Source organism: Vanessa cardui, chromosome 2 (assembly GCF_905220365.1).
Source record: "Vanessa cardui chromosome 2, ilVanCard2.1, whole genome shotgun sequence".
NCBI lineage: Eukaryota > Metazoa > Arthropoda > Insecta > Lepidoptera > Nymphalidae > Vanessa > Vanessa cardui.
The window spans coordinates 4,067,493-4,080,872 of NC_061124.1; the positions used below are offsets into that span (position 1 = coordinate 4,067,493).

A 13,380-nucleotide genomic window follows, 5' to 3' on the forward strand; every position below is an offset into this window, starting at 1 on the left:
AATGTTGTTTTGTTGTTGTTAATATTTTGTAAATAATGAGAGTATAATAAATAAAAAAATATTAATAATAATATCTAGAATAAAACTATTTAATAAACCAACAAGAACTTATCTAAGTTAGTTACTTGTAGTCTAGTTAAGTCTATATATATTTTTGGTTATTGATCTCAAACAATAACATCGTCATTTAGCACTCCAATAAACTATATACCTAAGTCAGTTAACCAATAAATCCAGGCAGGTCATATAAAACACTATACCAAGTATCGAGAGTTCAAGTATGGAATAAGAATAAGCCTATATTAGCACTCCAATAAATTATATACCTAAGTCAGTTAAACAATAAATTCCGGCAGGTCATATAATACACTATACCAAGTATAGAGAGTTCAAGTATGGAATAAGAACAAGCCTATAACAAAATGGCATATAATGCACAACAAGTGGCAGAGATGGTATGGCAGTATTGGCACTGACGAGTTTGGGCACGAGTTGGTCCCTATAAGAAAATGGCATATTGACAGGTGTTAACGTTCGTTTTAAATCAAGGCACAACAAGTGGTAGAGATGGTATGGCAGTATTGGCACTGACCAGCTTGGGCACGAGTTGGTCCTCGGAGTCGCCGTGGCCCAGGCGGCCGTAGCGGCCCTTGCCCCACGTGTACACGCGGCCGCGCGCCGTGAGGCACGCCGAGTGCGCGCCGCCGCACGCGATGGCCACCACCTCCAGTCCCGACAGCGCCGTTATCAGCTTGGGCCGGTCGTAGCTCCTGGCGTCGGCGGCAAACCCCAAACCAAATTATTAATCCAACAATACTGGGATTATGTTACGATATTTAATTATAGGTTATAATCGTTTTGAACCTATAAAAACACTTTGAATTGCTTGAGGGAATTGAAAATAGAATATATGTATTATGATAATTACTAAATTCTTTTTTAGCTTTTCTGTGTTGGTGTTTTGGTCTTTACATAGACACATTTGTTGATCTTCAACACCAATATTTTTTTATATATTTTATGTAATTATATATGTTACTTACACTCTATTACCGTGACCGAGTTTGCCGTCCTCTCCTTCGCCCCAGCTGTACACTTCACCATCAGCAGACAAAGCTAAGCAGTGTTTGCCGCCAGAGTTGCATGCAACCTACAATTGTAATCAATAAATTATAGAACAAAAAATAAGATATTCTAACCATTTGGTTAATACACTGTACATAATTAAATCAGCCCTTTATTTTCCATGTTTAAATTAAAGTATGGTTTAGAGGAAAACTATCAAAATATTTTCTGACACATGTATATTGATGAATCTACACACAATGCATTGATATGATGAATCGAGTTCTAAAATTTGGGTTTTGCACTTATTGTCATAATATAATTCTGTAATATGTATGTAGTAATATTAATCATTCGTACCTTTGTAATGGACACGTGCTGTATGGATGCCAATAATGTGGGTTGGGACACTGAGTCAATTCCGCCTATACCCAAGCGGCCTCCTGCTCCATAACCTAAGACCATATATCAATTTTATAATAAAAGTGTCTCTAAGGCTACATTTAAAAGAAGACATTCTTGGTTATCACTATAACACCACTATAAATACTAAACATTAATCTTCGGCTTTGCAAATAATTACCATAAAATACTAGTTTACTTTTCAATCCAAAATTAGTTTCTTTACAGAATTTTATAAAAATCATCATGAAACATATGAAGACTCGTGTGTCGGATACTCACCGCTGGCGTAGACCTTCCCGTCGGGCGTGACGGCGAAGAGCGTCTGCTCGCCGCCCACGAGCTGCAGCGGGTTGAGCGCGGCCAGCGCGTGGCACGGCGTGGGCGTGCGCACCTTGGCGCCCTCCACGCCGCCCAACTGGCCGCGGTGGTTGTGTCCCCAGCCGTACACCGCGCAGCCGGCCGCGCCGCAGTTCCACCAGCCCGTCCAGTCTTCGGGGCGCCTTGCAAGAAATATACCTAACTTATCGCTGATACGAAAAAAAACACTTGCTTAATGATAAACACCGCGTAGTTGCATTTTGTTGGTCAAGGTCACCCTTGATTATATATATACATTCAAGTTTTTAACAAGTTTAAGTTATAATACCAAAAAAACTAGGATGTTCCAAGTAAGTTTATGAAATATACAGAACACAAATTTGGCTTACCTTGACTTACCAAGACTTACCAAATATAACTGATCAACTACGAATGAACTTTATATAATATTATTAATTACAGGTGTAATAAGCTAACGTTAAATATTACTGACGGACAGGCTCCAAACTTTCAAGTATATTTTTTATTACTTTACTATAAAGGATATACATGGCATTTAAAGCGGCGATTGTAATTTACTCACTTATTCACCCAATGTAGCAGTTGCTCGTCGTGCTGCCTAGTAAATTTGGTGTTATCTTCCCAGGGGTTCTGTTGGTCCGATGTGACCTCGTCCGCGTTGTACACGCCCAGGTCGATGAGCCGCTTGCGCACGTCGGAGAGGAAGGGCGTCGGCAGCGGCGTGCGGCGGATGAGCGCGTCTGCGGTGCGCATGCACAGGCAGTAGCGCTTGAACCACGCCCAGCGCGCCGCGTCCGGCCCGCTGCACACGCGCGAGTCGACGCGGAGCCCGCACGCTAACCACGCGAGCTCCTGTGAGAATAAAAATACTTGCAATTTAGAAAATACCGTCATACCAATATTGTATAAATGAATAAACGTAGTATTGTTAGAGCGTACTTCGATCGATTCATGACAAAATTATAAATACACTAAAAATGTATTTATTTTATTTATTTATTTAACCCATTAACAACTTAGCTTAGTTCTAATATTTACACTAAATACATATAACAATTATTTAACATAGAAAATGTAACTCTAAGTTATTAAAAATATAAATTTACTTGGTGGTAGGGCTTTGTGCAAGCCCATCTGGGTAGGTACCACCCACTCATCAGTTATTCTACCAAATAACAGTACTCAATATTGTTGTGTTCCGGTTTGAAGGGTGAGTGAGCCAGTGTAACTACAGGCACAAGGGACATAACATCTTAGTTCCCAAGGTTGGTGGCCCATTGACGATGTAAGGTAATATATCTTACAGTGTCATTGTCTATGGGTGATGGTGACCACTTTCCATCAGGTGGCCCATATGCTCGTCCGCCAACCTATAACATAAAAAAAAATAAAATAATGTAATTTAAATAAAGCAATGTTAAGCAACTCAAGTTCGATGAACACAACCTCCGTACTAGGTGAACTGTATGACGGTAAGAGCACACTTAGGCACATTGAAGGTAATAATAATAAATACCTTGAGATAGTGTGTGTGCAGCAGATGAGTGCCAGTTCGTAGCGCTGGCTCCTCGTGGTCGTACTGCGCGTGCAGCAGCTGCGGCAGCGCTTGCAGCGCTGTGGGCGGCGCCACGCCCTCGCCCGCGCTGGCGCCCATGCCGCCCCCCGCGCCGCCGCACACCACGCCGCGCAGGCGCCGCACGCACCACACGCGCCCGCGCCACGCTGTTATCGATACAATCGCGTTAAACATACACACTTCACAGATTTTACGATAATTTGTTTTTTTTTATGAGATAGGTGGCAAACGAGCAGGAGGCTCACCTGATGGAAAGTGACTACAACCTTTATTTTGGCAACAATGAGTGAAACGCCATACAATTAGTTTTGAATTAAATGGTAACAAAAATAATATTTTTCTACCAATTATTGTAGATGATAATTTGTAGAGGTCACAATTGGTTTCCATTTATGAGAACTGGAGTATAAAATTAATGATAAATACTTACAAAGCGTCGGCATTTGCGCACAAATAGCCAGCGCTTGTGCCAATCGTGGTGCCATCTGGTGATCGTTGGATATCGCTGTCAGCAATGGTCCATCCAGCAACCTCCACGCTAATTCCACAGAAGGACATGATAGCACGTATCTGTCTGTACCGCTTTCCTATATCACACAAAATATAAAATGTATATTATGTAAAGTTTATATTATGAATTTGTTATCGAAACAATATAATAAAAATACTCACCATATGGGAGTGTGAGGGTAGAATTGGATGAACTGTAAACCGCCATCCCCAACCGTTTACAGAACTGTCACTAGTAAACCTCCAGCGTAATTCATCGCCTTAAAGTAAAAGACACAAAATTAATTACATAGCAAAGTGACCATGTGTCTAACGAGACTGGTCGGGACAACGTCGAATACTATAATTTTTTAAAATGTTTTATTACTTCCGAGTTTATTCCCTTTATTTTGGCCACAATGAGTGAAACGCCATACAATTAGTTTTGAATTAAATAGTAACAAAAATAATGTTATTCTATAAAAGTAAAACTCAAAATGTATAAAGTCGACGAATAGTAACATCGTCTTTATACAGGATCTATAAATAAAATTGTATGGTGTATTAAAATGACAACTCTTTTCAATATTATTCAACATTAAAAAATGATAGTTTTAGAATAATCTAAAATGACTTTTAAAATCTAAAGTTTGTAAAAATCTTCTTGATTAAAGTACGACTATATAAAGACTTCTTGTTTTAATTTACCATTTACAACAATCTCCTGAGCCCAATCAGCGGGCTCTCTGCCCGATCGTGTCGCTAGGACCCTCCCAGCGCTGTCCGATATCGTTAACGGATCATTTCTTCTCTCGGTGGAACAGCCCTGTTCAAATGATACTCGAAGCGATGACGCTCCCGGGATCTTTACTACGCCTGCCAATTACGGGTAGGTTTTAATTCCGAGTCATTATACTAAGTGGTGACAAAATGCCAATCATATAAAAATGTAATAATCATTTAATCAAAAAATCTGTAATTTAGATCATGTAAGAAAATAGGTCCAGCGAGGCCCTGGAGGACTGACGTGGAGATGGGTTTCGTGTGAACAGTAGTTGCTCGCGAGTCAGTCGATCCTAAGCTCAAGGAGAGATCTTATGTCGATGTGGAGTTTTTTTGCGAAGTCGAGATGGCCCGGTGGTTAGAACGCGTGCATTTTAACCGATGATTGTGGGTTCGAACCCAGGCAAGCACCGCTGTTTCATGTGCTTAATTTGTCTTTATAATTCATCTCGTGCTCAGCGGTGAAGGAAAACATCGTGAGGAAACCTGCATGTGTCTAATTTCGTCGAAATTCTGCCACATGTGCATTCCACCAACCCGCATTGGAACAGCGTGGTGGAATATGTTCCAAACGCTCTCCTTAATGGAAGAGGAGGCCTTATCTCAGCAGTGGGAAATGTACAGGCTGTTACTTTACTTTTTTCACTTACTTTAAGTACTTTCTTCATTAGAGTAAATGGGCAAACAATAAAGTACCAGATATATCCGTGTCGTCGGCGTAGGGGTGCGGGCTGTCCACGGTGACGGGGTGCGGGGGCGCGCGCGTGCCGCCCGCCGCCGCCTCCTCCAGTTCGCACACGCACACCTCCACCACCATGTCGGCTACCGCCGGCTTACTCGCACAAAGAGCTGCAAACATAACCAAATAGTGTAGTTTTAAGTGAATATTCTTGGCTAAATGAATTACATTCGAATAAGCACGCAACTGTAACACATATCGCGAAGAGATCTGTCAGTTATTTAAGAAACAGTATAAAAATAACATTTTACATTTTATAGAAATTTTAACTCACCCATTAGAACATCTGTGATAACTCTAACCGCATTATTTGAATCGGGCACACGGCCCGCTGCAGCGAGCTTCAATAGGTCCACTAGTGCTCTTGCATCGGATTCACCCAGCTGAGACGTGAAATCATCGAGTGCCAACTGTACGCAAGAGAAGTAAGTGTAATGTGTTATTAATTGTATTTAATGCGGACATAGGCTTCCTCTGCCGTCTAAGTCTGGGTGAGAGCTCCCAAAGAAATAGCTGATCAGAGGATGTTGGCTGATACAGTATGTCAGAATATCAACACTCTGTGTTTAGTAGTAGTAGTAGTAGTAGTATTGTGAGTTTTGTGTGACTTTTATCACGGTACTCATGTATGCCAACACAATATCGTCATAAACATGCTGTTGTAATATTATATGACCTAATATATTGGTCAATTTGACACATCAATTTACATGCACTTGCTTTCTCGGATTGAACTGACGCGAGAATCCATAGCGACGGATAGCGTCGAAAGGCGCGATAGGGAGTATTTCTATTGGTTGTAAAATTGGAAGTAATCGGTTTTATTGAATTTGCCGATGCTATATCGAAGTTGTGTCGTATTATACTTATAAGTTTTATTTTTTGCCTATTTATAGATAGATGTTCGATAATTACCTTCGGCGCCTCGGCTTGCTGCACAGTCATAGTGGCAGCCGCCACGGACACCGCGCTGGACGACATCACAGCAGAGTGACGGGAAGATATGGACCCGCTGAGTGGACTGCTAGCACCGCTCTGTATTATAATAACAACATGAATACAACACTACAACAAATGTCCGAGAAAAATATGTTTACATTTGTTCTTATTATTATGTAACTTCTAAATAATGGATCGATGAGGTAGATCAAGATCAAGACTTGACGTTATGTATGTACATAACATTAGTATAGAAGTACAACCTAAGAAAGATAGCTTTGTTTGAATAAGTTAATAAAGTTTAACTTATTCAAATAAAATATAATGAAAACAAAAAAAAAAATTACAGGAAAAACAATCATTAATATTACCGGTAGGGTAGCTCTATCGGCCGGCGCCTCCCCTCCGCCGGTGCGAGCGTCCGCCTCCACGTCGTCATCCTCGGAGTCCAGTCCGACCACCACCGGCGCCGCAGTCGAGCACGCCTCGTGCGCTCGAAGAGCTTCTACCAGAAGACTTCGAGCCTGAACAAAAATTGCATCTATTAAATAAAGCAAGAGCGGAGATCGTATTTTAGCAAAAATTATGATACGTTTTCAAATATAAAATTAAAAAATACTTAATAAAAAACACTAGTTAACGACGACCACTGTTGATATTTTTTACTCTTTGTGTGTTTTGAACATATGTGGCAACATTATTTGTGAAAAAAATTGGGATTAGAAAACTTCTTCTACCTGGTCGTCTTTTTGACATATTAAGCCTCCAATGAAGTAAAAAAGTATTAATCATTATTATGAAAACATACATATTATAAAACAAACTATGAGAAACACCAGTAGTGTTCACAATGAAAACGAGATGGCTCAGTGGTTATAACGCGTGCATCTTAACCAATGACTTCGGGTTCAAATCCAAGCAAGCACCGCTGATTCATGTGCTTAATTTGTCATTATAATTCGTCTCGTGCTCAGCGGTGAAGGAAAACATCGTGAGGAAACCTGCATGTGACAAATTTCATCGAAATTCTGCCACTTGTGCGTTCCACCAACCCGAATTGGAACAGCGTGGTGGAATATGTTCCAAAACCTTCTCATCAAAGGGAGAGGAGGCCTTTAGCCCAGCAGTGGGAATTTACAGGCTGTTGTTGTTGTTTGTTCACAATGTGAATGTTACCTGCGAGATGTGCAAGGCCAGCAGTATGAGAGACAGCGCGTGTTGCACGGCCACGGGCGGCTCCAGCGCCAGCGCGGCCGCCGCCAGCGACGGGCGCGGGCCTTGCGGCTCGTCTACCACCGACTCGTCGGAGTAGAGACCTGCACGGTATGGACCATTTGAATATTTAAAATTATGGAATAAACTGGATTAACACACAAAGCCATTGCAATCGAACTGAATAGTGCTGCTATGAGATATTTAAAAATATGATTGTACTAATCATATAAAAAAAAATATAACAAGAGTGAAGCATCATTTGGTAAATCAAAATTACTTATATATGTAAATGAAATAATAATAAATTAGAAACAATATATATGAAGAAGTATTCTTGTTATCGTATACTACTTGTTCAACTGAAATTACCTAAACCTCGGTTTACCAGACTATCATTGTTTAAGTTACCCAGGCTATGCGCCCCCAGCGGGTCCTTCAGCGTGGGGAAGGGCAGCGGCGCGACGTGCGGCGCGGGCACGTCGGGCTGCAGCGCGACGGGGCGCAGCGCCCAGGCGGCCGAGTGCGACGAGCCGGCGGCGGCGCGCTGCACGCCCTCCACGCCCGCCACGGGCGCCGGCCGACGGTTCACGCACGTCGTGCCGTTGCCCTGCTGCCCGTGGTCGTTGTCGCCCCACGCCCAGACCTACGATTGTGACAGGTTACAAAATTAGTTAGCAATTCCTGTTCCTTTTTGAGGATATTATATTTACTTAAAGATCAAAGGAAATATAATATTTCACTATCATAAAGTATTATTCATGTCCATTGAGACTAGGTTTGTTTGTATTTGTTTAATCTATTTGAATAGTAAATTAGATTAATGTAATATGGAAAAAAAATTAGCCATCTACTCTGATTTATATAGTAGTAACTTTTTTTTTAGAATTAGTGAAATAGATACATTTTAATAACTTCAATTAATATATATATGGCTCACACGAAAAACATAGAACAATTTAATAAAATCGAATAAAGGGTACGTAACATCAGTGTCTTGTAGTATAACGCGTTTAGAAGTGATAATGTTACCTGATTATCGCTCGTGACGGCTAGGCAATGCAAAGCGCCCACAGCGACGTGAATAACGCGGCGGTCGCGCAACGCTTCGACGATGGTCGGACGACGCACGTGTGAGTCGCAGCCGTGACCGAGACGGAAATAGTCGCCTTTGCCCCATGTCCACACCTAGATAAATTATTACGAGTAAAAATAAGTACACGATTGCACTTGTTGATTATTGATACTTATCACAACAGTGTCACAGTTTTTTTAGGTCACTAGAAATATTTCGTTGTAATGTTATTGCGTAAACGACTATGATATGCTATATGGTTTTACGTATAGAGATAATATTTACCAATATATTATATATGTAACTATTTTACAACTCCATACATAATTTATGTCATTAAAAATGGATCGTCATTAACTAAAAGTACAATAAATACTACTATATCTTATAAAACTCCAAAAAACAATCTCCAAATAAATTATTATGAGTAAAAATAAGTACACAATTGCACTATCAACATTCAAGTGTATTTATAGTACTTTTCGCTTTGATAATTTCAATTTAAAATTTATAAATGATTTTTAGTTACCTCTCCATCTCTGGTCAATGCTAAGCTAAACTGGGCACCACATTCAACTTGAACTACACCGAGTGTGTTTAATCTCTCAATATTCATTGGAACTGCACATCCATCCGATCCTCCTCGACCTAGAAGAATATAAATTATATTAATAAATTAATAATTTAACTAACGTGTACAATAGGCTATTTGACAATGCGAAAAATAAATTGTGAATTATTGTAATCAGTGTATATTATGAGTTTGAAAATGGTTATTTACTAACGAAACTTAAAAATAATACTTAATTTATTCACAAATCACTAAATAAAAATGTATTTTTTCAAACATTTGTCACGTGACACAAAACGCTCCTGATTGGCCGGGCTTATGATGAAGGCACTTTCTTGTAAACCTTGCTTTTCTACTATATGTACCACCATATTGTCCAAGTAGCGTTTTTGCGCGTTATTTAAATATGGAATTTTTAATATGATATTTTTCGGCAAATATGTACTAGAAATAAAAAAATCAACTTTTACTGGGTTACTTAACCACTTATAAATAATAAAAAATGGATTTTAAAAACCAGTCAAATAGCCTATTATATTCAATAATTATTAATGAATGTATTAGAAAACTACCTTTACCTAATTTACCAAAGTCGCCGTCGCCCCAAGAGAATACTTTTCCGCAAGCAGTAAGGGCTAAGGTTTGGGCGTCGCGGGAACCGCACGCTACCTGAATTACTCGGAAGCTGGCTAATGCTTCGACCTATCGAAAAATAAATATTTTAATATATTTAGAAATAAGCTGAGAAAAATGTATAAAAAATATTAGAGCTAATGAATAAAAAGTTAACACAAAAGTTTCATCACAATTTCAATTGGATGGATAGAATTTTTAATGAACAGATTATATATATTCATGAAAATAGTTATACAAACCATTTTTGGTAACAGCTGTGTAGCATCATCTCCGTGTCCCAAGCGCCCATACTCCCCTAGACCCCAAGTATACAAGTGGCCGCGCGCGGTCACGCACGCACTGTGAGCGGACCCGCACGCGATACCCACTACCCTTTCCCCCGCTAGCGACTCTATGAGGCGAGGCGCTTCCAGTGTGATGCGGTTTCCATGACCCAATTTACCATCTTCCCCTTCTCCCCAAGAATACACCTATAAACATAAAAAATGGTGCTTTCACTATTGAATATATTTTTTATTATTAAAATTAAAAACAAAATATCCAAAAATAAATAGATAGTATGTTACCGAAAGTGAATATTTATTTCAAATTAAATTTGAAAATGGTATCAACAAAGACCAGGTAGTAGCTGACAAACAGATAACAATAAAAAAATAATAGACATGTTATAGTTGATTATTATTATAATTCCATTTTCATTTCTTTACTATTTTTGTAATTTATTAAAGAATATAGAGAAAAAAAAATACCTTTCCATCGGCAGTAAGTGCTAGAGCGTGTTTTCCACCAGAGTGCACAGCGACCCGACGCACCAACACATGAGAAAGGTAAGGGTTAGCTCGAGGCGTCGACACATTGTTACTGTGTCCGAGACCAAGGCGGCCATTTGTACCTTCACCGCAAACGTAGAGCTAGAACATTTAATTTATCAGATAATTAAATAGTTCGCACAGGTCATTGCTTTTAATTATTAAGATATCCATGTAAGTTCTTTTGCCGGTTCTTCTAAGTTCTGTTGTGTTTCAAACCCGTAGATTTTATGACAGTCAATTTATAGTCGTTAAAAGCAAACAGGTGGCAGATGATAGATTAAATTCTACAAGTGTGATGATGTGAATTATGGAATATACCTTGCCATCATGTGATACAATAAAGAGTGTCTTTGAACCGCCCGCAATATGAAGTGGTCGCAACGCACTCAAAACTGGAGAGAAAACTGGAACCTTCACTTTGGAGCCTTTAACTCCGCCGAGTTGATCTTTATCGTTTAGTCCCCACACGTACACCTGCAAGGAATTCATACAAGACATATGTGCGGCTGTTATCAGATATTTTTATAAATCTAAGTATTTCCCATACTAATATTAGTATGATAGTTAAAATGGAATCGTAAATCCGGATATTACTCATCTGTGTTTTTATACCTTGGGACAGTCGTTTGGAAGTGCTGGTGGATTGTTATCAGAAGTAACCGCAGTCGTTGGGTTATCTTTTTCCATCCAATCTTCAGCTACGAAATTCATACTCTAAAAAAATAATATTCCTTGAATAAATATTGTTAAGTATATGTCGCGTTCTTTAAATAACTGTTCATTCAAAAATGACTTACCGCTAATATCTCTGTATACATAGGATTTGGTCTGAATCCTGTTATGTATAGACCGTGTACTCGACAATCGGCGTTCACATTGCGATTTTGTTTTATTCCAATTTCTATACATGGATAATACTGTAAGGAGTTATTATAATTAGTTTTTATAAATCAAAAAAACCGTAAAATGCTAACCGATATCATAATTAAGGTACATACAAACAACAGCCTGTAAATTCCCACTGCTGGGCTAAAGGCCTCCTCTCCCTTTAAGGAGAAGGTTTTGGAACATATTCCACCACGCTGTTCCAATGCGGGTTGGTGGAATACACATGTGGCAGAATTTCTATGAAATTTGTCACATGCAGGTTTCCTCACGATGTTCTCCTTCACCGCTGAGCACGAGATGAATTATAAAGACAAATTAAGCACATAAATCAGCGGTGCTTGCCTGGGTTTGAACCCGCAATCATCGGTTAAGATGCACGCGTTCTAACCACTGGGCCATCTCTGCTCCTATTATATTAAGGTACATACCAGTTTACAATCCGAGAGGAGCTGTATCTGCGCGAGGTGCGTCGGCGGCCGGTCCCTGGAGGGCGGCGCGGGCGTGCACGGCACGGCGGCGAGCGGCGCCAGGGCCGAGTCCTCGAAGCTGGCGCCCACGCGCACCGACAGCGCGGCCGGCCCGTGCGCGCCGCCCGCCACGCCCAGGCCGAGCCGGCGGATGCGTATGCCGCAACGCATTTCGACGCGAATCCAATGCTAAGAGCATTAATCAAAAGCATTTTAAACGAGACAATCAATAGGCTAATTGACTAATTTTTAATATCCATTTTATATTATTTAGTAGAAGTTAAGGAACCTAGTGAATGTTGTTTTTTTCTAGTACATATTTGCCGAAAAATATCATATTAAAAATTCCATATTTAAATAGCGCGCAAAAACTCTAGTTGGACAATATGGTGCTTCAATGGGGTCGGTGACGTCACTCTCTTGTATTTTAATCTGTGGTAAATATAGTAGAAAAGCAATGTTACAAGAAAGTGACTTCATCATAATATAAACGCTCCTGCGTTTTGTGTCACGTGACGAACGATTGAAAAAAAAATCAATTTTTTTATGGCTTTTTGAATAAATTAAGTATTATTTCAACTTTTCCAACCATTTTCAAATTCATAATATACATACACTGATTACAATAATTCACAATTCATTTTTCGCATTATCAAATAGCCTATTAGCCTTTTTTTATAAATAATGTTATTTATAAGAAAAATGGTTTTATAAAGAATTTTAATAGAACCATACCTGCCCGGTGCCACTAGAGCTCTGCCAGTAGGTGTGTGGCTGCGAGTCCAACAGTCGGCGAGCGCCGGCGCCGGGCCGGCATGACGACACGCGCACGGCCCGCACGGCGCCGCGCCACCCCACCGCACTGCCGCCCGCCGTCTCGCCCCATTCCGCTGCCAGGTCAGATCGTAAGTTAAACTCACTGTTAACTATAATCAGACGAGCATAGATGTGTTCGGTGTTAGTATAACACGTACATTGGTCGGTCACCAGTTCCATCTCGCTGACTTGCCCAGTCCAGCCAGGCTGCTGAGGGAAATCGACTGTCAAATCTCGACCGTTGCTTGATATCGCTGCAAATTTAACATCACTGTTTGTATAATTCTTATTATATAGTAGTTAATAATCATTGCTGAGTAATTTGGACACAAACTTGACTTTGTTAACTTAGATCCTTAGCTTTACAGTTTGGGAAATAATGTAAATACCGGTGACGGTCCCGACGCTGGTGTGGTCGATGCAGCCCCACTTGTAGCGCGGCTGCGTGACGGCGGCGCGCACGCGCACGCGGTCGCCGGGCGCGAAGGGCGGCGCGCCCGACACCACCTCGGCGTGCAGCGCGCGTATGCCCGCCACGCGACTCAGCCCGCGCCACTCCACCTGATGC

The 13,380-nt window shown here is 40.4% G+C and overlaps 1 protein-coding gene across 1 annotated transcript in view; it reads right to left on the reverse strand.

Moving 5' to 3' along the window:
* Positions 1-13,380, reverse strand: part of LOC124539922 (probable E3 ubiquitin-protein ligase HERC2) — a 45,559-nt gene that overhangs the window by 10,550 nt on the left and 21,629 nt on the right. The window contains exons 49-75 of the mRNA XM_047117304.1: positions 13,202-13,373; positions 12,971-13,066; positions 12,732-12,886; positions 11,958-12,185; positions 11,439-11,558; positions 11,254-11,355; positions 10,960-11,115; positions 10,579-10,740; positions 10,069-10,299; positions 9,772-9,895; positions 9,152-9,270; positions 8,580-8,735; positions 7,959-8,193; positions 7,512-7,651; positions 6,707-6,859; positions 6,312-6,431; positions 5,671-5,806; positions 5,354-5,506; positions 4,583-4,750; positions 4,058-4,155; positions 3,816-3,972; positions 3,326-3,531; positions 2,372-2,661; positions 1,750-1,970; positions 1,426-1,520; positions 1,044-1,150; positions 593-770 (exon numbers count right to left, since the gene is read on the reverse strand). Of these exons, the coding sequence (XP_046973260.1) occupies positions 593-770; positions 1,044-1,150; positions 1,426-1,520; positions 1,750-1,970; positions 2,372-2,661; positions 3,326-3,531; positions 3,816-3,972; positions 4,058-4,155; positions 4,583-4,750; positions 5,354-5,506; positions 5,671-5,806; positions 6,312-6,431; positions 6,707-6,859; positions 7,512-7,651; positions 7,959-8,193; positions 8,580-8,735; positions 9,152-9,270; positions 9,772-9,895; positions 10,069-10,299; positions 10,579-10,740; positions 10,960-11,115; positions 11,254-11,355; positions 11,439-11,558; positions 11,958-12,185; positions 12,732-12,886; positions 12,971-13,066; positions 13,202-13,373 (4,278 nt within the window). The remainder of the gene's footprint in view (positions 1-592; positions 771-1,043; positions 1,151-1,425; positions 1,521-1,749; positions 1,971-2,371; positions 2,662-3,325; positions 3,532-3,815; positions 3,973-4,057; positions 4,156-4,582; positions 4,751-5,353; positions 5,507-5,670; positions 5,807-6,311; positions 6,432-6,706; positions 6,860-7,511; positions 7,652-7,958; positions 8,194-8,579; positions 8,736-9,151; positions 9,271-9,771; positions 9,896-10,068; positions 10,300-10,578; positions 10,741-10,959; positions 11,116-11,253; positions 11,356-11,438; positions 11,559-11,957; positions 12,186-12,731; positions 12,887-12,970; positions 13,067-13,201; positions 13,374-13,380) is intronic.